At 38.0% G+C, this 22138-nt stretch overlaps 1 protein-coding gene across 1 annotated transcript in view; it reads left to right on the forward strand.

Moving 5' to 3' along the window:
• LOC145995147 (urocanate hydratase-like) overlaps nucleotides 1-22138 on the forward strand; it is a 145833-nt gene that overhangs the window by 70715 nt on the left and 52980 nt on the right. Inside the window, exons 9-10 of the mRNA XM_083131699.1 lie at nucleotides 7674-7894; nucleotides 11035-11150. Of these exons, the coding sequence (XP_082987825.1) occupies nucleotides 7674-7894; nucleotides 11035-11150 (337 nt within the window). The remainder of the gene's footprint in view (nucleotides 1-7673; nucleotides 7895-11034; nucleotides 11151-22138) is intronic.

The raw sequence follows: 22138 nt of genomic DNA on the forward strand, positions 1-22138 counted from the left end.
CTGTTTGATTACAACGCCACCTCTCGGAAATGTTGTGTTTTGTAAACAAAGAACAAACCTCGGAACGGTCGGTGTTTACAAAATGCAATAATCAGTGACGGCTTCTAACCACACATTCCCACACATTACTAGCATTTAGCAACTAGGACGACGTTTACAAACAATGAAGTCAGTGGGGGCTTGTAACCACCCATTCGCAATTATCTTGAAAACGGCTCGTTTGCAGACGCATGTCTACTGAGACTTTTTTGCTTCTATTATCGTGTACTTTCAACTGTGTCAGTTTGCGCTATTACTTATGATACACCCTGTAAGGTTGATATGAGCAGACAAATGAATGGGGCAAACCGTCAAAATTTTCTAGAATTAGTTAATAGTTTATGTATTTTTCGGTATATCAAATGAAATGTTTGTAACGTCACATTGAACTTAAAACAAACTTTGACAAACATATTTCTTGAATAATTTGTCTAAAATTTTCGTCCAAGATTTCTTGTAAATAGGCTATGTGCTGATTAAGGACGTGCTGAGACTTTAACCCCACGGAATATCTTTGACAAGATAATAGTAGTGAAGCAAGAAATGTTAGTTCTCAATGTTTACTCCTTTCCATTGTAATTTTTAAATATTTTCTTGCTCGCAGATTTCTGTGTTATAGGTTATGTAAATAACTCACTGCACTGTGTTGTGAAAGATCTCTTAAACACACACAAATATAGCTCATCACTTGCATCCACTATCAAGAAGCGTTACTGAATTTCACTTGGCAAGATTTTGTAAACTACTCGATGAATGATTTTCAAAATATTTGGTTCGGTCAAGTCAAGTCAAAGTTCGTGTTTATTTTGTGCTGCGATAGGCTAGTCGGTACCATCGGCGTTCGGAATGTGGCCCTCTGGGAAATGAACTTAAAATTTCATTTTATTCACAGTGATTGGCGTTAATTAATATAAAATAAAATAAGAATGGTACGGGTCGTTGCAAGAACGCAAGAACTTCAAGCAGTTTGCACTGCTTTGGTAAGCACTGGTAAGCTCCGCTCCAGGGAGAAATCCTGCGGACGTCCGTGGACCTACAGTTTAAAGTGGGAACTGAACCATTGTGCGATACACCTTCAACATTTTAATATCTACGTGACTATATTATCCAATTAACTTTATAATGTGTCTCGTTTTTCTGTACCACAAATTTCCTTTCGTAACATTTTAAAACTGTATTGATAACATTTACATTAAAACATCCAAACTCTTGAAATGTTCATGAACAGTCAGTTCAACCAACAATGTTCGTGAATCCTACAAAGAGAAATAGCTTATTTTCGCGTGTCTCTTTAGTAATGAATTCGCAATCGGCTAATGCTATTTGTTTTGTTTGAGACTGATTGATTGATTTGCTTATTTTACTTCGCCTTTTGTGCCACTTTTGGCTAATTTGCGAAGATGGAGATGAGTGATGATATGATGAAATTGATGAATGGACACTCACAAATATCCATGCACAGGCCAGGATTCGAACCCGGACCCCAGGTGTCATAGCGCGATGTGCTAACCACTCCGACACGGGGTCGGCGTTTGAGAATGAATTTCTGTATACAACGTACGATTCATTTAACAAGAAAATCGTAATTCAAGTGCGAAGTAGCAAAATGGACTAGCTCTTGGTTACAAAGGAAACTAAAAGTTGACGAGCATTCCGTGAAATATTTTTTTATTTGATCTCCATGGCAACGAGTAGAAAAATAGGGGGAACAAGAATACGAGACTGCAGAGTATGTGAGTGTAGAGAGAAAGCAGCGAAATTGTACTGTGCAAGCATGCATTTCACTCGGAATTTAGTCATGTAAAATTATAGACATTTTCCAGACGAAAGCAATGAAGGCAGCTTGCGAAATTATTCATACTTTGAAAAGATTTACACAATTTTGATGTGTGCAACAATTTCTTCCATTCCAGTAGATATCCTGCTTCCAAATTATAGTGTTTGGCACATCTTCCCCCAAAACTATTCATAAATGTTAGTATCATCCAGAGAAAGGTTTTTTTATGTTGAAAGATGACCTTTATAAAAGGTTTATAAAATTTTAAAGCTTTATAAGATTATACAGTTTATAAATTATTGAATGGTGGCGAGACATGAATTTCCTTTATTATGAATCTGAAAATAAATTGTTTTCATTTCATGTTATTATTGATATGTTATTGAAAATAAATTAAATTATTACTTTACTTATGAAAATATATTACCAAAATTATTGAATATAAAAGGTAAAAGTAAGTTCCCCACTGCACATTGAAACATAACCAGAAAGCATGTAGGTGGATTTGGAGGAAGGGCTCTACACATTCGTAATCTAGGTTATTCGTGGAAGTGATGTGATCAACACCATGCTCCTGCCACCTTTCCTCTATGAATGAAAAACATTTTTCAACGTAAACCGAGCCCTTTTTATGGAACTTTGAATCGCGTTCTGCAGTTGTGTGTATTATGACACTGATTCATACGGAATTCCTAATATTCGTTGGAATTGCCTTTAAAAATCTTTTAAGCAGGCCCACAAGAAAAGTAAATAAAATATTGGAACACTGTTAAACTTGCACAATGGTAAAATTCACCATTAAAAAAAAAGAAATAACATGGATAGACCGTGATACTATCATATACATTTCTGTACCATGTTGGAGCACCTACAGTTAGCTTTCCAATTCAAATCAGAATTTTACACCATAATGCATTTCGCAAGATTAATAGCAATACTTATATTATTGTCTGTAATAGTCTCAGTCCTGCAAACAAATAATGAAATAACTAATACACCAAAGCTAAATGCACCGTGAGGAATTAGTTACCACTGTCCCCCTGTTAAGATGCAAGGCCTTGATACACCCATTTTCGCATGGTTAGAGATTTATACTCTGTCGAGTCTGGAATGTGTCCCATATATCTCGCGAAGTATGCATGGCTACCAGGAAATTAGCATGTTCCTTTGTTACTGCAGTAGGTAGAAGCTGTACAACGGCCATCAGAAGCATGGTTTTTACTGGAACACCTAGACCACACGTTTAATGCCATGTTGATTACGACTTTTCCCGCATTCTCCCGATCTCCAACTCTCTGTAAGCGGGTTCATTTTTTAGACTACAGCACCATAAATCTTACCCTTGGGCATATTTATGGATTCACTCGACATTTTACCGCACACAATACTTATTATTATTATTTTTAAATCGTGTCCCTTTTATTTTGTAGTACATACAAGTGTAAACATTTTCCATGCATGTTGCATGCTAATCATCGTCACTAAATTATTGCTGTGCAGATTGTAAGCAATACAACAGTTGTATTGTTTTTATGTATTTTTAAAATTATATGAATAAAAGTACAAACCACATGTATAAATTATGATTTTTTCTGTTTTTCGGTCACATAACAAATATCACACGTGCGACTAATAAATTAAAGATTGCAGATACGTTACATATTAACTGCAAGGTTGGGAATACGTATTGCTGTAATCTTCACTAAAACAACTGTTTTGTTTTTATACAATAGTGTACATAAATAAAAGTATAAAACGCATATTTGAATTATGGTTTCTTGTGTTTTTCTGTTAGACATCAAATGTTACACATACGACTAGTCAATTAAGGCTCTTAACAAATTGGCCTCCCCGATGGCGCAGTGGTAGCGTCCTCGCCTTGAAATCAAGGGGTCCTGGGTTCGAGACACGGTGGAGGCACATTGTGGTTCGGATTCGACTTTAAACCGTAGGTCCAGTCCCAATTAGCCTTACTGTGCATAACGTGGACTTAAAACACCAAATCAATCAATCAATCAAATCTTAATAAATTCTTGCTACATACTATTCACTGCAAAGTTGGAGTACTTAATGTTAAAGTCTCCACAACACAATTGTATTTTTTTATGTTAGTATGTAAATAAAAGTACAAACCAGACGTTTAAATTATGATTTCCGTTACACAACAAATGTTACACGTACGACTAGTCTATTAATGATTTTAAGAAATATTTGTAGACAGGCGTACGTTACACAGCCACTGCCTAGTTAAGAATACTTAAAGCTGTCATGTAAATATAGATCGGCCTTTCATATATCCTTTGAGGACACGCCCACTGCACATTGCACTTTGAGAAAGTCACCGGCCTTGTTCATTGATGAAAGAAATGTGCTAAATATAAGCCACGGAAGCCACACAAATCAGTTTCCAGAAATAATATTTTGTAATGTTTAATAATACGCGTTCAGTCAGGGAAATGAAGCTTTAGAAAGTCAAAATCAACAAGCAAACTCGAGCATGCGAAAGTATCACATACCAGATAGCAAGGATTATTGTCGATGTTATTATTTGGGTAAAACATTTGATGTAACATCCAGAACCCCTAATAAGCGTATGCAAAACCTATAGCATATTTATGAAACTCAACTATTTCACATAAACGAAAATATTTTAATAAACATAGAAGTCAGTATGTTTGAAAGCTTGAATGGATAAATAGAAGTTAACAGCAGTGGCGTACACAAAGGGGGGGGATTACGGGGTTTAAACTCCCCCTTGAGCTTGTGAAATGTTATGAAAAATGCTGTGGGAAAAAAATAATTAAATGGCTAACTTACCACAGTCAAAGATCTAGGACAATACTATTATTACTACTACTACTACTACTACTACTAATAATAATAATAATAATAATAATTTGAATTATTATTTCCATGCAGCACGGAGAAAAGCACAGCATTCCAAACACATGCGTCTTTCAGAGAGAAAGCCTTGAAAATTAACAAGTATTCTTGAAAATAAAATATGAGGGCAGCTATGAGTTAAAAGAGAAAACTTGTTTTGTATCTCAGTTGCAACAATGTTCAATACACTGGCGTACGCAGGATTTTTTTTTCGGGATGGACTGGTATAGTAAATGTGGATAGCACATGCCTTCGTTTTGGAGGGCAGGATGCATAATAAAATATCTCGTATTTTTCGAGCTTTTCAGTTTATTAAAATTGTATTCAAAGACAAAAATGGTAGTCGGGACTCACTTTAAAAGAGGTTTCGCATTTACACATTTTGATTTTTTAAAGTTCTTAACGGATTTTTATTTGAAAATTCTGATTTTGTCAATTTCGGTAGGGGCTGTAATCCCATCCGCCACCCCTCTACGTACGCCAGTGTTCAATGAACATGTATTTTTTTGTGTGAATAATGAGAAAGAAAGGTCTTGGTTCGTTGTAAGCGACTAATGTATAGAGAAAGGCTAGGTGGACAAGAACAGTCACCAGTCCGCCTTCCCATTGTTTACCGCAGATTGTTTGAATGTCTCTCTTTTAAAATGTCTCACCTTGTTGACTAGACAATTATTCAAACGACAATAAGCTTAACTATTGTAAAATGTTTTGTTGGCAAGAACAGAGACACAATCCAGATGTGAATTATCGGGGACATTTATGTGGGGAAGAAGCCGGAAAAATTCCAACCAATTCCGGGAATCGAACCCGGATCTCCCTCGTGGTTGTCAGACGCTCTACCGACCAGACCACCACAGCTCCTTGGATGAGTTCTATACTTTGATTATTTTAATTTAATTTATGGATTTTCTTCACACTTAAAATGTCTCACCTCGTTGACCAGACAATTATTTCGTAACAAAGAAAAAAAATTCTCCCAGAATTTGATAAAAATCGAATGACTAGAAAGTGATATTGTTCTATTGCTTTCGTAAATACTATATTTATGTAGATCTCTAGTACTTAATAGTAGTAGTAGCCTTTCTGTGCATAAAGTGGACTTTAAACACCAATTCAATCAATCAATTAGTAGTAGTAGTGGTATTAGTAGTAATTCAGCTAATTAATTAATTATAAGTATTATTAATTAATTGTGATTATTATTATATAATGAAAGTATAATAAAACAATGGTAATGTGAATTTGGAGAAAGTTTTAGAAATAACCCCGTCCCCTTGATAAAATCCTGCGTACGCTACTGGTTAACAGTTTACCTAAGACATCATTTGATATTTCTTTCTAAAAGTATCTTGAAGAAATCAAAACATGCTGTAACCTAATAAGTGAAGAGAGTGAACTTACTAAGCCCCGCGACAGGTTAAGTTTGCAGCAGATTTTATGTATTAGTCTGCTCGAGAATGGCACTCGGCATCTCCCGTGCCAGTCTTGCCTCAACCACCAAGCTGTTCATATCCCAGGCTGTGAGAAAATTGGCAGCATTACAGCTCAACTACATTCTGTGTGCACATTTTGTTGTATATGTGCGAAAACTTGCTGCAAACTTAACCTGTCGCGGGGCTTAATATTTGTATTGGGAATGTTACTCTCATCTTGATGTGCGATTTTCTTTTATCACCGAATTCTCTTTGTACAATTATAACATCTGGTGGGTACAAAAACAGTTACAGAACTTTTTATTTCTTACCTAAACTTACATAAATTTCTGTCAATACACAGTTTCTGTGAACTTTCCTTGTGAGGTCCCTTGGTACTCAAACTGCCAACCAATTATATACAAATATTTTTTCTATTGATTTTGAATAGGGGTGTAAGGGGTGACCTTCAACGTAGTACACCCAATTGTCAACCTCACTTCCACGCAGTACACCCTGGACTGCATTTTGCAGACTAACGAGGCTCTGGCGACTGGCTCTATGGTCAGTATAATTTTGTGTGTTGTGTGTTTTGTCGTTATATGTGCCGAGTGCCTCTTTGCAGCCTCAGCTTTTAACCGGTCAAAAATTTTTTAAGATTTTAGTTACAACACGGCATTACAGTTATGCTATTTTAGTTACGGTAAGGGGCTGGACCGCGTATAGAGTGACGGGTGCAAAATAGCCTTAGTGCTGACGCACCCAAAATTTTAAAATAATAAAAAATGAATAGAACTATGCCTTCCTCATAAGGTTTGAAACTTTAACATAATTCCTGGAAACATGTGACTATCAAATGCTAAGAGTGGAGTTAAAAGTAAGTAAAGTAGCTAGAATTAGTAAAACTTTGCATAAACTAAAATTAAATGCATTAAATGTATTTTTAAAATTTACTTTTAAAATAATATATTTATTTTAATTTATTGTAGGAGCCACAGTAATGCCATAGAGGGATATGTTGTTTAAAATACCAGTTCTTTTTCTCTTCTTCTAACTGCAATTGCCAAATTCCATTTCCTTGGTAAAGCCCGGGAATCCCCTCCAAATGAAACATTCTGCAAGAGGGACAATTCTGTGCGGCAGATAGTTCTCATCCTACATTTTGTTTAGAAAAGCTGAAGTTTGAACAACTTTTGCGTTCTCCTCAAAAACTATAATCGAACCGCTGTACTAAAAAAAAATCAGGTGTGCAATCACGGCGCAGAACGATTATTTTGACAAAATCCTGTTTCCTTAATGGTTGCTTTGGGGAGGCGGAACTTTAACGTTGTCGGCTCTTGCCCAAGCGGTGGACCTAATTTGGCTGTTTCACCGCGAGTTCCTTCGCAAGTAAACGCGGCAACAGAGGGTCACTGCCATAAAGGTGGTCTCCGAGCCGTCCTGGCCCGGCGCTCCTATAAGTTCCCGTCCAAAGGAGAGAAAACAAGGTTGTAGTTTTAGACTGGACCCTGGACGATCGATTTTTAATTTCGACAATGAAGTAATATGCAATAATTTTACAGATGCTTGCCACAAACCCAGATAAATTCCGCCAACTGGTGCAAGAGAGTCTCCGCAGACACGTGAGCGCCATCAACAGACTGGCTGACCACGGGATGTTCTTCTGGGACTATGGCAACGCTTTCCTGTTGGAGGCAAAGCGAGCAGGAGCCGAAGTGTCCTTGCCCGGAGACTCATCAGGACTCAAGTTCCGTTATCCTTCTTACGTGCAGGATATTATGGGGTAAGTAACCACAGTGCCCTCATATTCTTATATACTATTACGATTAATATAATACGTAACTGATATACGGATGGGGGACAAAATAATACGAACACCAGTGAAATTAGAGAAAACCTTTATTAATATGGGGTTGGACCACCCTGTGACTGAAGTACACTTTGTATGCGACGTGGGATGGACGCATAAAAGTTATGCACAATGTTTAAAGGAATATGGAGCCATCCTTCCTCCATAGCAGTCTCCAGTTCCAAAAGTGTGGCTGGAGGAGGACTTCGAGCACGCAGTTTGGACTCCAAATATCCCCACAAATTGTTCAATAATGTTCAAGTCAGGAGACTGTGGGGGCCATTCAGGATGTCCTACTTAATGGTCATGTTCTTCGAACCATGTTTGGACAGACCCAGAAGTGTGGATGGAAGCGTTGTCGTCTTGAAAAAGTGGCCGCTCCCCAGAAAATAAAGTCTGGACAAAAGGATGGAGATGATCCCCGAAAATGCTCCTATAGTGATTGGCGTTGATCTTCCCATGCAGAAAAACAAGTAGTTCTACACCGTGTCAAGATATCGCACCCCATATCATAATGGACCCACCCCCATGCTTCACAGTCGGCAAGAAGCAGTAAGGATGAAACGCATCTTGGGGCGTTCTCCGCACATAAACGTGCCCGGTGATCTGAAATAACGTGAATGTTGATTCATCAGACCAGATTACTTGTTGCCACTGCTGTGGAGACCAACGTCTGTGAGCTCTGTACCATTGGCGTCGCTTGACAGCATTACGTGATGCAACAACGGATTACGAATTGCCACTCTGCCATGAATGTTTGCAGCATGGAGTTCCCTTTTGACAGTTTTTGGTTGAAATGGGGTCCTGGAGATGCCTGTTTATTTCAGATGTTATCTCGGATAATGATTGCTTGTGCTTTCGGGCAACTATGCGCTTCAACACTCTCCTATCCCGAGCAGCAAGCTTTGTCTTTCGTCCACTGTTGTGCCTTGAAGACGCCATCTTACCTTGTGTCATGTACGCTGTCATAACGGCTGATACTGTGCTCCTTGCACACCCCACAAGGTTTGCGGTTTCCGTCACCGTGGCTCCAACTGAACGTGCTCCAACAATCATGCCTCTTTGGAACTCTGTCAGGTCTGACATTGCAGCGTCTCTTGAGAGCGAACGATAGACGAATGCACCACCAATGACTGCCGTTGACAGACTAATACCTTCCCCTTCACGGCCACTAGGTGGCAGACTTCAGTACCAGGTGGTACTGCTGTACTGTCGGTGTCAAATGTGGCATACTTTTTCACAGGTGTTCGTATTATTTTGTCCCCCATCTGTACATGCGCACTAAATGTAGTGATAAATAGGCTGAGGGTCTGCCATAAAATGCTTTTTTTGCTCCTTGGGCAGAAAAGTTTAGGATCAAAAGAGTTTCAGGTCATTTGTGACAGGAATACATGACTTTTTTAAATTCCGATTTGCTTTATTTTACTTTGCCTTTTGTGCCACTTTTGGCTAATTTGCGAAGATGGGGATGAGTGATGACATGATGAAATTGATGAATGGACAATTACAAATATCCATGCCCAGGTTAGGATTCGAACCCGGGACCCCTGTCGTCGTAGCGCGATCTGCTAACCACTCCGCCACGGGGACCGGCAGGAATACATGAGTTTTAAAATGCTTATTCTTGCCTGTTTTAGTCAGAAGTGCCTATTTCGAAGATAACTGCCTATTTGAGTGCCTAAAATGAGAAAATTATGAAAAAAAAAATCACTTGAACACCTATATATTCAGCCGCTGTGGTCTCGCAAGAAAAATCTAAAGCTGGCCCACGTGGCGGAGTGGTTAGCATAGCGCGCTACGACGCCAGGGGCCCAGGGTTCGAACTCCGCTCGGACATGGATGTTTGTGTTCGTCTGTCCTGATGAAAAATTAGAATTGAAAGAAATTGAAATGTAGGGGGCCTTCCTTTAAAACAAATAAATTAAATTAAATTTTAAGAAAGTCGGTAGGGCGTCTCACTGCCACGCGGGAGACCCCGGCTCGATTCCAGGGCTCCGTGATCTAAGGTCGGAATTTTTCCGGCCTTGTCCCGGCAGCATAAATCGGCTCTGGGGCACACCCAGCCTCAAATCATGGGGATACCTGGGACCAACCCTGGGGGCTAAAGGCGGCCGGAGCAAGGTGCTGATCACATCACCTCGAAAATGGCCGAGATTGGGAATATGTGGGGACCTGCCCCCACATCCGTTATATGTCTCTCTTCATGACACGAGGAACTTTATTTTATTTTTCCCGTCTATATATTCTGGTTAGATTTAAGTTGTTTCTTTAGGAGCATGTCGTAAATTTTATCACATTGTGCATAAATTGAGGATTAGTGGTAACCGTTGTAAGTGCCAAAAGCGAAAGTGTTGGGAAATCGCATCGTTCCGCACATCAGCCCGTAAGAACGTTCACACGAGTGACCTCTTTACACGCCCTTTGAACTTCTTAGAGGGCTACCAGCCACTTTTCACGTTTACCACATTATATAGCATGGTACATTTCACAGTTTAACGTGGAAAACGGTGTTTGAATTATTCTGGCACTTACATCGTTTAAGAATTTTAGTCTTCAATTGTGCATCTGTTCGTAATAACCAATTACCAGAGTGGAGGGAAATGCGTCTGAAACAACTATTCACAATGCATCACATGCATCTATGTCCACTGAAGGGTAGAGCAAAGCCAGAAATCGTCGTTTATTAATCACGTTGTGTAAGAAGGATGCAGCATATGTTGCTAGATGTATTTAATAGAGAGATCAATCACATTGTGCATACTAAAATGCCTTTCTTCTTCCCCATTCAGAGAATGTAGGCTACACATAAGTTATGAATAAATCAAACAGGAACCTTTGTATGTTTGAAGAAGTCGGATGGCTTTACTAAATCTCGCAATCTGGATACGATATCAAATTTAGTTTGGATTGCAGTATCATCAACTATGGAAGCAATTAACATTTATAAAGAAATAATTGTGCATGCTACAAAAATATTAAACTCAATCGAATTCAACCAAACGTAGATTTTTATTTATTTATAACATAATAATAATAATAATAATAATAATAATAATAATAATTTGTCGTTTTAGTGATATATTTTCCCTGGGCTTTGGACCGTTTCGCTGGGTTTGTACTTCAGGCAAAACAGAAGATTTGAAAGCTACGGACGAAATTGCAGCACGGGTTATAGAAGATTTACTATCAGGTGAGTTTCTTGTGAAATACAGGTTAAACACGCCAATACTTTTGCGCAAAAAAATCAAGAATACTGAATAGTTCTGGCGCTCCAACATGCAAAGTTTATATTGGTTGCTGATTAAGTGTATTACCTTCTTAGTGTAATCGTGTTGATGAGAATGAATTTTGATTAGGCGACATTTATGGAGAGACACTCACAAAGAACGTTCAGGACGGAACTCCAACACAGAACCTTCAGAGGTAGAATGTCTGTCGATCATTCAACCCACTTAGCCACCAAGAGGGCGTTCTCGTAAAATAACCACAATTATATTATCATTATTATCTTCCGGGGCCTCCCCGATGGTGCAGTAATAGCGTCGTAGCCTTGAAATCAAGGTTCGAGAGCCGTTGGAGGCACACAGTGGCTCGGATCCCACTTTAAACTGTAGGTGCAGTTCCGATTAGCCTTACTGTGCATAAAGTGGACTTGAAAACACCAAATCAATCAATCAATCATTATTATCTTCCTGCGTGTGCATTTGCAGCTTTACGTTAGATTCTCAAATTCGCAGTTACTATCACTCACCATGAAGAATTGAAATGCAGTAAAACCTCGTTAATCCGGACTAATAAGTTGACCGGTTTAACGAAAGTCCGGATTAACTTAAATAACCTAAAAGAACAGTAGAAAGTTCATTATAACTCTGTTTATAGTAACAAAACACGTTTATTATGGTGTATTTAAAGGGCATAGGCCTAAATACGCTATACAGTACAGTACAAAGTCTGCGGCAAACAAAAATTTATCAGTGGCTGACTGCCTTTTCTTTGGGAAGTTCTCTTGTTGACTTCTAGCCACATTTAAAACCTTACAATCTGCTTTTTATTTGGCCTTTTGCCTGTCCGGATTAAGTGAAGTCCACCTTATCGGGGTCCGGATTAACGAGGTTTTACTGTATAACAACGTTAATTAAGGTGATAGCAACATATTGACCATGGTGATATCAACTGAGATCAGACCATTGACAAAAATCAACGCGTTTGTTGATAAGGTCATGAAGATAAGAAGAAGACATGACAAACCCTGTCTTTGTCTCAAGTTCGTTATTTTTGAAGTGCTTAGATAGTTACTGGAAAGTTTTAATGGTACTTTGAATGAAGCGAAAGGTGGACCGTGCATAGGTTGCATCATTGATGCAGTGTAGGTGTCGCTCGTTCTACGCAGGTAAGAAATGACAGCTAATTAACGTGAACAAACTTTCATTCCATTGAAAGGAAACTAGACATCAAGCATGTGCTGGTCGACCCACCCGAAATTTTAACAAGGCTGTCACGTTTCAGTCACAGGGTGTCAGGTCCAGTTCGATTGCTAACGTGCACATGTCATTTGTTGTGACTTTTCTTTAAGATCTGTAGATCCAGTTCTGATTACTCGTTTTTTTACTTCATTATATTCATTATAATATAGGCTGTAATAAAGAATTTAGGTTAGTGATTCATCTACTGGCAAGGAGAACAGCTAGAACAAGTGAATAGATATGAATATTTGGGAACAATAATAACAGCCGATGGAAAGGTAGAAGAAGAAATAAATAGCAGGGTTCAAAAAACAAATAAAATATATTACCAAATAAGTAATACAATAGTAGGGAAAAAGGAGGTACAAGAAAATACTAAATTAAGGATTTACAAAACCATACCACCAACAATGTTCTATGGCATAGAAAGCTTAACGCTCTAAAAAAGTAGATTAACAGCAACAGAGATGAAATACCTCAGAAGAGTCGTCGGAAAAACCAGACGAGATAGAATCAGGAACACTAAAATCAGGGAACAGCTACAAGTAGAATCAATTGAAGAGATAATAGAGATAAGAATACTGGGCTGGTATGGCCATGTCATGAGAATGGGAGAAGAAAGAAAACCGAAACAAGTAATGGAGGCGAGACCAGAAGGAAGGAGAGGAAGAGGAAGACCTCGGATAGAATGGGAGCAATACATGTCAGAGATGGTTACGAAAAGAGGAAAGGCACTAATGGAAGCTAAGAAGGAAAGGCACTAATGGAAGCTAAGAGAATGGAACAAGATAGGAAGAGTTTTAGCAGATGGCTGAAGGACACCGACGCCTAACAGCACGAAGGGGAAGAAGAAGTAAGTAAGTAAGATTCATCCACAGATCCCCAACACCATCTTAACAGTTTCTCATTCTATTCGCAGACAACTCCCATCTTTTTAATTAAGACACAATTTATTGTCGTTTCGGCCCGAAATTTACTCATACACTCCAAGATGATAAAATCTGAATAAACCTTTTAAGATTAAGATTGTAAGATTGATTCAAGAGTTTAGAAATCTCACGAATGAGACCCGGGTTCGAATCCTGGGATGGATTATCTAAAGTGGATTTTTTCGACGATATACATGAGACATTGGGAGTAAAGTTGGTGAAAGCGTGATGATGATCACACTCCAGCACGTCAGATATTAAGAATGTGTGGAGCCGTACTTAAATACCCTCTATGTGCCTTGATGACACGGTGCAGAGCACAGGAAATACAAATACCACGAAAGAACTAAATAAACAAATTATAACTCATTCAATATTATTAAATTGTAGCTTTGTACAGTGTGCATATTAAAGGAGGTGTTTCATAAGGTAAATCCTCCCAAGTGCTCCTGAAATTTCAGTAAGATGAAGACTGGTAGGAATTCTGGAAGCTTGAAAGAGATAAAAACGTTACCAATTATAATTAAGCATCTGAAACTCAACTCCCTCAAAGTTCGCTTCATTAGGATATAATCATCTTCTCAAAAGAATGCCTACGAAGCTTGAAAACAGGCAGAGGTAGGTGGGCGAGTAAAAAATCCCTGGATTTGAGGAAGAAGAGAGATTTTGAAGAGGGGAAAAACCGAAGATGAATGCAAAGGCCTGGAAATGACACCAAGGCCAACCTCATATTTAGTCGATGGCTGTTTTGGAATTGGGAACCATCCAGGCCAAGTGCCCTGGTCGTCGACGAGGAGGTGGAACTAATCGCTTTCAAGAGCTGTCCGTTGGTTTTCCTCTGTTGAATATTTTCTACGAGAGCCTTACCTCACTTGAGGAGATCTCTCTCCGTTTCTTTTGACTGGTTTTATATACTCTGGAGGGCGTGGATCCAAACCCCGTTCTGGCTATCTTGACAGAGTTTTCACCGTAGTTCTCACTACTCTCCATCCACTGCAAGATATGTATAAACAAAGATATATAAGTTAATATAAACAAAGCACATTACTTTGAGAAATAGTTCCGTTTCTACGAGTTAGTTTTTGTCCGTGAATATATTTTTGGTAGTTGCACAGCTCATTCAATTCCATTATTCTTTATTGAAGGACGAGGTTCAGCCTGCGGCTGTTCTGCTACCTAAATAGACACATACTACATACAAAAGTCGGTCAAAAAGTAAACCACGATCCACTGTAGCTCGGGAATTGTAGGTAGAAGCAGTGGTCCTTTACCACCTAACCAACACCTAATTCCATGTCGAGAAGAATCAAACAAATCTGGATAAAAGTTGCATCACGATAACGCACGACCGCATGCTGCAATCATGACAGTCCAGAAGATTGGCAGTTTGGGATGTGGTGCCACAACACCCTTACGGTCCTGACCTAGCACCATCGGATTTCTATCTGTTTAGACGACTAAAGGCTCATCTGCGGGGGAAACAGTTTGGAGATGACGAGCTCATTGCGTGCGTGAAAGAGTGTGAAAAAGTGACGTAAAGACCAACCTCAAGAGTTTTACGAACGTGCATTCGTGTCATGGAAAAAAAGAGGGCTCAGTGAAGCACATGGATCATACATTGAGTGACATTTCCAAAGAACCAAAGGACCTACAAAATTTCATTTCCCTAGTCCTTACCATTCTCGAGCTACAGTGGATTGTGCGTTACTTTTTTGACCGACCTTTGTACTAAACACATTAAGAAAGAAATAAAAAAAATTGAGAACAAAAGCTGGCTTACATGCACACAAAACACACACGACGGTGCTTGGTGTCATTTAGGTAATATTAGTTCAAAGTAAGATGATATGAATATATGATATGAATGTACATAATATGTTATGTACATAATATGTAATACACAAGTGAGGACAAAATATAGTCAAGGATTGGCAACATTTTGTGAGAGTAAAAAGGCGAAATAACATATTTTTTAAAGTTATTTCAGCAGTGACAATATGATGATAGCTACTACGTTCTTGCAGCCGAATTAGTAAATGATGTCAAGTGGTTTTATATTCATGTAATTCCCTTCTGAATTTTAATTTCTGAAACAGATTTTCAGATGGTTTTGTTTGTAGAAAATTATGAATAAAACAACCCAGATGAATACCACTCAACATCATCAACGTTGAGTGGTATGCACGAACTAAACGAACATAGAAAAAACTGCAAGCGAATACTTGGGTAGAAACTGAACGTTAATATTGATCATTTACTTTTATCCAATACATGCACAAACTAAAAGGAACTTACAGTAAGTCAAAACGAGTCATGTGTAACGTTCTCGCTTTGTAACCAAGGGATCCCAGGTTCTAACTATGGTTCTTGTTGTTAATGCAAGCTTCCCAGGATCGATTCCCCGGGGAGGCACTCAAAATTTTTGTGTTGACCCACATCGTGAGAACAATAGAGGTGCTACTCAAAACGAGGCGTCTGACTCCTGTCTAGAAAGTCAGAAAATAACAATGATGAGGCCCAATGAAATGACCTGCTGTCACTCAACGAAAAACCATTTCGTAGCCTCTGTTTGAACCTTAAATTGTTGTTGCTCCAGAAGTTTAAAATTTGCGTCTCAAGGGCGCAGGCCCATAGTGAGGGTAAGCTAGGGGCACTGAAGCCCAGGGCACCATGCACAGAGGGTGCCATTCAAACTTTTTTATTTTTAATTTTATTTTTAAATACATCAAAGTCAGGATGTGCGATGGATAAGTTTACACTTGGCAGATGTAAGGCGAGGTGGAAAACATACAATGTGATAATCGACACTTCTTCCTATCAAACCCTGGACTACTTTTTGCACTAACGAGGCTATGGCGACTGGTCCTATGGCCAGTATAATTCTGTGTTGTTCTGTTTTTTGTCCTCATGTGTGGTGAGTGCCTCTTTACAGCCTCAGCTTTTAATCTAAGTCAGAATATTTTAAGATTTTAGTTATGCGACATTACAGTGATGTTATTTGTTATGGTAAGAGGCCCGACCCCGTATAACGTGACGGGTGCAAAATAGCCTAAGTGTTGATGCATCCAAAATTTTAAATTCAAATTCAAAAATTGTTCCCATCAAAGATTTTCAAGTGATAAGTGGCTCCTAGATATCATACTTCCCTTGGGGGGACAGGTGAAAAATATATATATATCACCATTCAGCTCAGTAATTTTAATTATTCTCTTTCTAAGTAGGGTTTTATAAATAACACTGTGCAACAAAGGATTTCGTGTGGTGTTTGTGATAGGTTGGCAGTTACTAGAAACAGATATGGCCCACACTTGCATAGATCACCCACAGTTTCTGAGAAAATAACAATTTTGTTTTTGAACTGGTCAGGAAGTAGTGGTACAGGAACATTCTGTTTTGTGTATTAGGGCTATTAATATACATTTATCCAAATGTGTCCTTTTAATGTGTGATATGCATTTTGATGTAAAGAAGAGCAATTAAATTGGTATGAACGAATATCACATATGTTTACTTTCCAGTGTTTCTCTGTGTAGTTCCATGATGGACATTTAAGACCTTCTGAAACATCTAGTCTCAAACTACACTTCTGAACAACATGATTTACATCAAATTCAGTTACATATAACTTCTGCTTTTCTAAATTACAAATTACCAGGTGATAATCACAAGAGACTCATTATAACATTTTGCTTGAAATGCTTATAAGGGCGAATTTCATGGTGAGAGTCACATTTCAGAATTTCAGTATTTCAGAAAAACCTTGGGTGATACAGCAAAACTAATTGCAGGTTCGAACTCTGGAGGTCATAATCTTTAAGAAACCCCCTCTTTCATGCAGGAAACAGAAAAAAGTTAAAATTTGTTGCACAGTGTAATTTGTAAATTTCAATTGTAGTAATGTGTAATGCAAAGTTTATAACGGTTATTTTATTTAAGCTGAGCTGAATAATTTTAAATTACAAATTTTTCTACTGAGACCATACTGGGCAGTGTATTATTTATTTTAAATATTATTCTTAACATTTTCTTCCTTCCTTTACTTGTTAACTAATGTTCTGGTAACACACTCCTGGAATTTTCTGTTTCCAAAATAAGATGTTCTTCAGAGCTAAGACATTTATTAGCGTATTTAAATACGCAAAACTTTTTTAAAATCAGAAATGTAAACTACAAATATTTATAACCTTTATTATTCTTTGCTTCTTCATTTCAAAATTTATAGGATGTAAATATCGCAAATCATGACATAAGAAGAAAATATCTAATGATGCATATGTGTCTATGCTTGGTAATGCGAGGAGGAGGCGGCACAATCCTGAAAAGGGCGCCCAATATTTAAATCGCAAAGATACAAAAACATCTTGCGTATACACGGAGTACAACTGTTACATGAATAACTGACCGCACTGTATTTGAATGAACATTTTGTTTAAACCCAACCAAGTATTAGAATTTCACTTGAAACATTCACAATCTCTCGTGCAAAGTAAGTAAATACTACTTGGATTTTCCCCTGCAAGCGTAGAAGAAAATGTCATTACTACAACAAATGCCGGATTTTTTATGTGATTACATGTTCTTTCGTTTATACGTAGCCAAGCAAAAATGACAAATGTCGGAAAGTTACAATGTTAGGAATGATGAATTTCATATCACATATATATTTTGTGATATATTACATATTTTCCGGTTAGACTACACAGTTTTACATCAAATATTTACTAGTTTTCATTGAGTAATCTTCTAATATATAGAAATGTATGTATGTGGGTGTGTGTGTTTGTTCCCGCATAACTGTCGAACGCCTGGAGCGATTTCAACCAAACTTGGTACACATATCACTAGCAATATGGAAAGAAATACTGTGGGGCTAAGACACTCCTGGCACCCCTAGGGGTGGGGGTGGGAAGGGGACATAAAATAGCATTCTGTTGCGTGGCATTTTCGTGTCATATCCTGCAAGTTATGCTTCCCGCTACACAACACGGCGAAGTTGGTTGCCTACACAGAAAGTGCGATATTGCTATCCTGGGCAATTTCAACCAAACTTGATACACATATCACTTACACTCTGGAAAGAAATACTGTGGGGGTAAGACAATCCTGGCACCCCTAGGGTGGGGATGGGAAGGGTTGATATAAAATAATCGAAAACGACCGATATTAGTGTGGAATCCATAGTTTCCGGGCTCGCTGAGATGAATAGTGACCTCTCAATGCCGTTCAACTCCAAAACACCCCTGGTACCCAATTTATAAAAAGAGAAAACTCATTTTCTTTTATCTGATTGTAAGAGGAACATCACTTAATCTAGCTCTAAGCCACGAAAATAGCACCTTTAGATCAATGCTCCGTGTGTTCTTCACTATTGCCATATTAGCAAATTAATTCCTACCGCTTCTTCGAATAGAGAATGCATGTTAGGTCTGCAGTCATTAGTTGAAAATAACTTATTGAAATAATAAAAATATGCAAATTAGTTTAGAATTCTTTTCACTGTCAGAAACCTAAAAAAAGCTCTAGAATTACAAAAAATTACAAAAAATATTGTTACATTTTAATATACTTACGTACATATTTTAGTGATCTTTTCTACATATTTAGGCACATATTTTTCATGTTTTTGCTACATAATCATCCTGGCTCTGGTCATAACACACTTCAAGCTTTTGTAAATCACTATGGGGAGGAGGACCGGGAAATTGTCGTATCGGGATTGAAAAAGAATGCTCGTCCTAGAACGGATTTTGGTAAATGATTGCCAGATTCCACTTCCAAGTACTATAGAAATTTCAAATGGTCGTCTATTAGAGTATTTACTTACGTGTCGAAACTTTATGGGAAATGTTAGTTTTCATCCCAGATCTCCAATAACATCGGCTCAGCGAGGGAATTTTGAGTGCTGAAATAATCATAATAATAATAATAATAATAATAATAGTAATAATCGGTATCCATAAACGTATGTACAATGTACAAGATAAGATAAGGGTTGATATGTAATTGTTACAGATACAGTACATGCCCATTATTTGCTTGAATGCATGCTCCAATTGTACGCTCCCAGTTGCGTAAGACGTCTGTTAGTGTGGTGGGCTTGATTGGGTAGATGGGCGTCACCTGTTATCCTTTACATGTACCCACAAGTAAAATCGAGGGGTGTAGGATCTGGCGACTGTGGTGGCCATTCACCAATGTAACATTACTTTTGCCTCATCCTGTATATATATATACCTTTTATGAAAATTATTACCCCGTCAAAACTTCTGCTGGCCACTTTACTGCGTCCATGGAACGCAGTACTCGAGTACTCAAATGTAAGGCGTTAATCTTTTGTGAAATAATGTGAAACATTTTGTTATGGACTGAGAAAAGAATGAAATCCGCAATAACCAAGCTTGTATCTTCATCAGTCGCGTGTCTGGAAAGTAAAGCAATTAAAAAGTCAATAATACACCATGAGCACGAAGGAAATTCATGTAAGTAAACGATTTCGATCTTAGGGCAATTTCGAAAGCATAAAAACTAACATACATCTATCTAGAGCAAATTTTCAGTTGCTCTATATCTGATGTTTCTTGTGAACAGATTTAACAAAACAACATTTAAAAGTCTTTATGATTACGTTTTTCTCCTAAAATTTGTTCCATTCTGGAAACATCACCCGAATTTCATGGTCCAACAATTTCAGTAGTTCATTGAGATACAAGTACGTTTAATGACACAGAAAGTAATTTCGTTCGTGTAACATGGAATGGTTGCTTTCGCCAAAGAAGAAGAAGAAATTTAATTACTCTCCCCAATGCACTGTAGCAAAGTCAGTCTTTTTAATAATATTGAACATTTGGTGTCGTGGATGCAGTTTCCTCTCAAACTATCCGAATTTAGAACATTCTTTATCAAACGGGATGTTTGTAGATGTTTTTTGAGAGGGCCCATTTCATTTTCGCGGAGTGGGATATGTTTGAATACTGGAGAAAATTAGTGAACTTTAATGAATATGAAACAAATGCTACGTCACACCAGGGAAGAATCAAAGTAACAAAATGCAAGCAATATCAACATTAAATATTGATCATGAAATTGCACACATCTTTTAAATTGAAAGCTGTACTCATTTTTTCAGTTGAACACATGCCAGTAATATTGAATCGAACGTTCCATGATGTGGTGCACTGTACAGTACAATATACTCGTTTCTTCAACATCCATATATAGAAAACTTTTAATAGCACAAATAAATCACGTACTGGTCATTGGGGCAATTTCCCCCCTGAGCCCAATCCCAAGATTAGTTTTTGGGAACCTCGAGCTTGATATTTGTAACAAAACAGATAAATGCTTTATTGAATAATGTACTCTCAACCAAGAAATCATGTCCAGTATATACTGATATTTAGGTTAGATCTTGTTGATTCGAAATGTTGAGACCCCTTTCCTGGAAGTTTTCTAGAAGATCCTGAAAAATGATTTCCAAGCCAAAGACATTTTCTTAGTTACACAGTACTTACCGAAACAAACAAAAAGATTTGGCACATACAGGACTTGTGCTATGCAGAAATTTCAACGAAAAATGCCGGCTCGACCAGTACTCAATCCCGGGTGTCTGGCATACCATTCAATTTCTCTACCGCTTCTCGTTTTCAAAAATGGAACTCCCTAAGCGGCAGTTTCTCCCACATCAACCTCACATCAATTGAACACAATTCTCTACTTTTTTATTCAGAACAGGCAATCACAAACATTCATGTCTTAACCGTGATTCGATATCGCGACCACATCGTAGCGAGCTGTTCTAACTACTCCGTCACGGAAGTCGCCACCATTGTTCTACCGACGAGCCAGCCCTGACTTCGCCTGATTTTTCGCTGTCGCTGTTTCATCTTGTGGAATTGTGCCAGTGTTACCCGAACAGGAGTTTTTCCCTTCGAAACACTGTTGACGTTACAGGATTCTTCCCAGCATAAATATGTAAATTACGTTAAGATTTGCCACAAACAGGAAATGAACTATCTAGAAATTTCAGAGACAATTCCACACAGGTAAAACAGTGGCAGCGAAAAATCAGGCGAGGCCAGGCCGGGTCGGTAGCTCAGTGGTAGAACAATGGCACTAAACGAGCCTGCATTTTTACTGAATTCTCTACACAAAAAAATCCTTTATCTCTCCGCTCGCAAAACAAAAGCTTAATCACGAGGAGATGAATGATGATTCGCAGAAATTGATGCAGGTGTAAACGCAAATGAGTAGCAATATCCAGTTCGAGATCGAACCCAGAATCTTGGACACTCATAACAGCGGGAAAGAGATCTAGGAGGCTGTCGTCATAAGAAAACTAGAATTACTTAAGTAGATTATTCGTATACAATGAATTTGTTTCTACATTCAGGTGCTATTGGGTCTCACGTGTCGAGTTCACCACGCACTATCTAAAGCAATACGCATTGTTTAACATTATGTACGATCCACCTAAATATTTTTAAGGATGGTGCAAGTTGTTGTAGAAGCTATTTGCCACATTTGTTCATGTCAAGTCTCCTTTCAAGGAATAAAAATAAAATATTTTTGACTATAAATAGAATGAAAAGTATCATAGTAAGAACATGCATAAAATTGAGTAGCGGATGAAATTACACAGCAAGAAAAAAATGTCCCGACCTAGGCATCGGTGTTCCTGTGTTTTTGAAAGGATTTCCTTTAAATATAATTTCATCCGCATCGACACGATAAGCCAAAAATATCAGAAAAGCGACGCAAGATAAGAAAAATACGTATAAGAAATTTGC

Source organism: Lepisma saccharinum, chromosome 1 (genome assembly GCF_977018435.1).
Source record: "Lepisma saccharinum chromosome 1, izLepSacc3.1, whole genome shotgun sequence".
Taxonomy (NCBI): Eukaryota; Metazoa; Arthropoda; class Insecta; order Zygentoma; family Lepismatidae; genus Lepisma; species Lepisma saccharinum.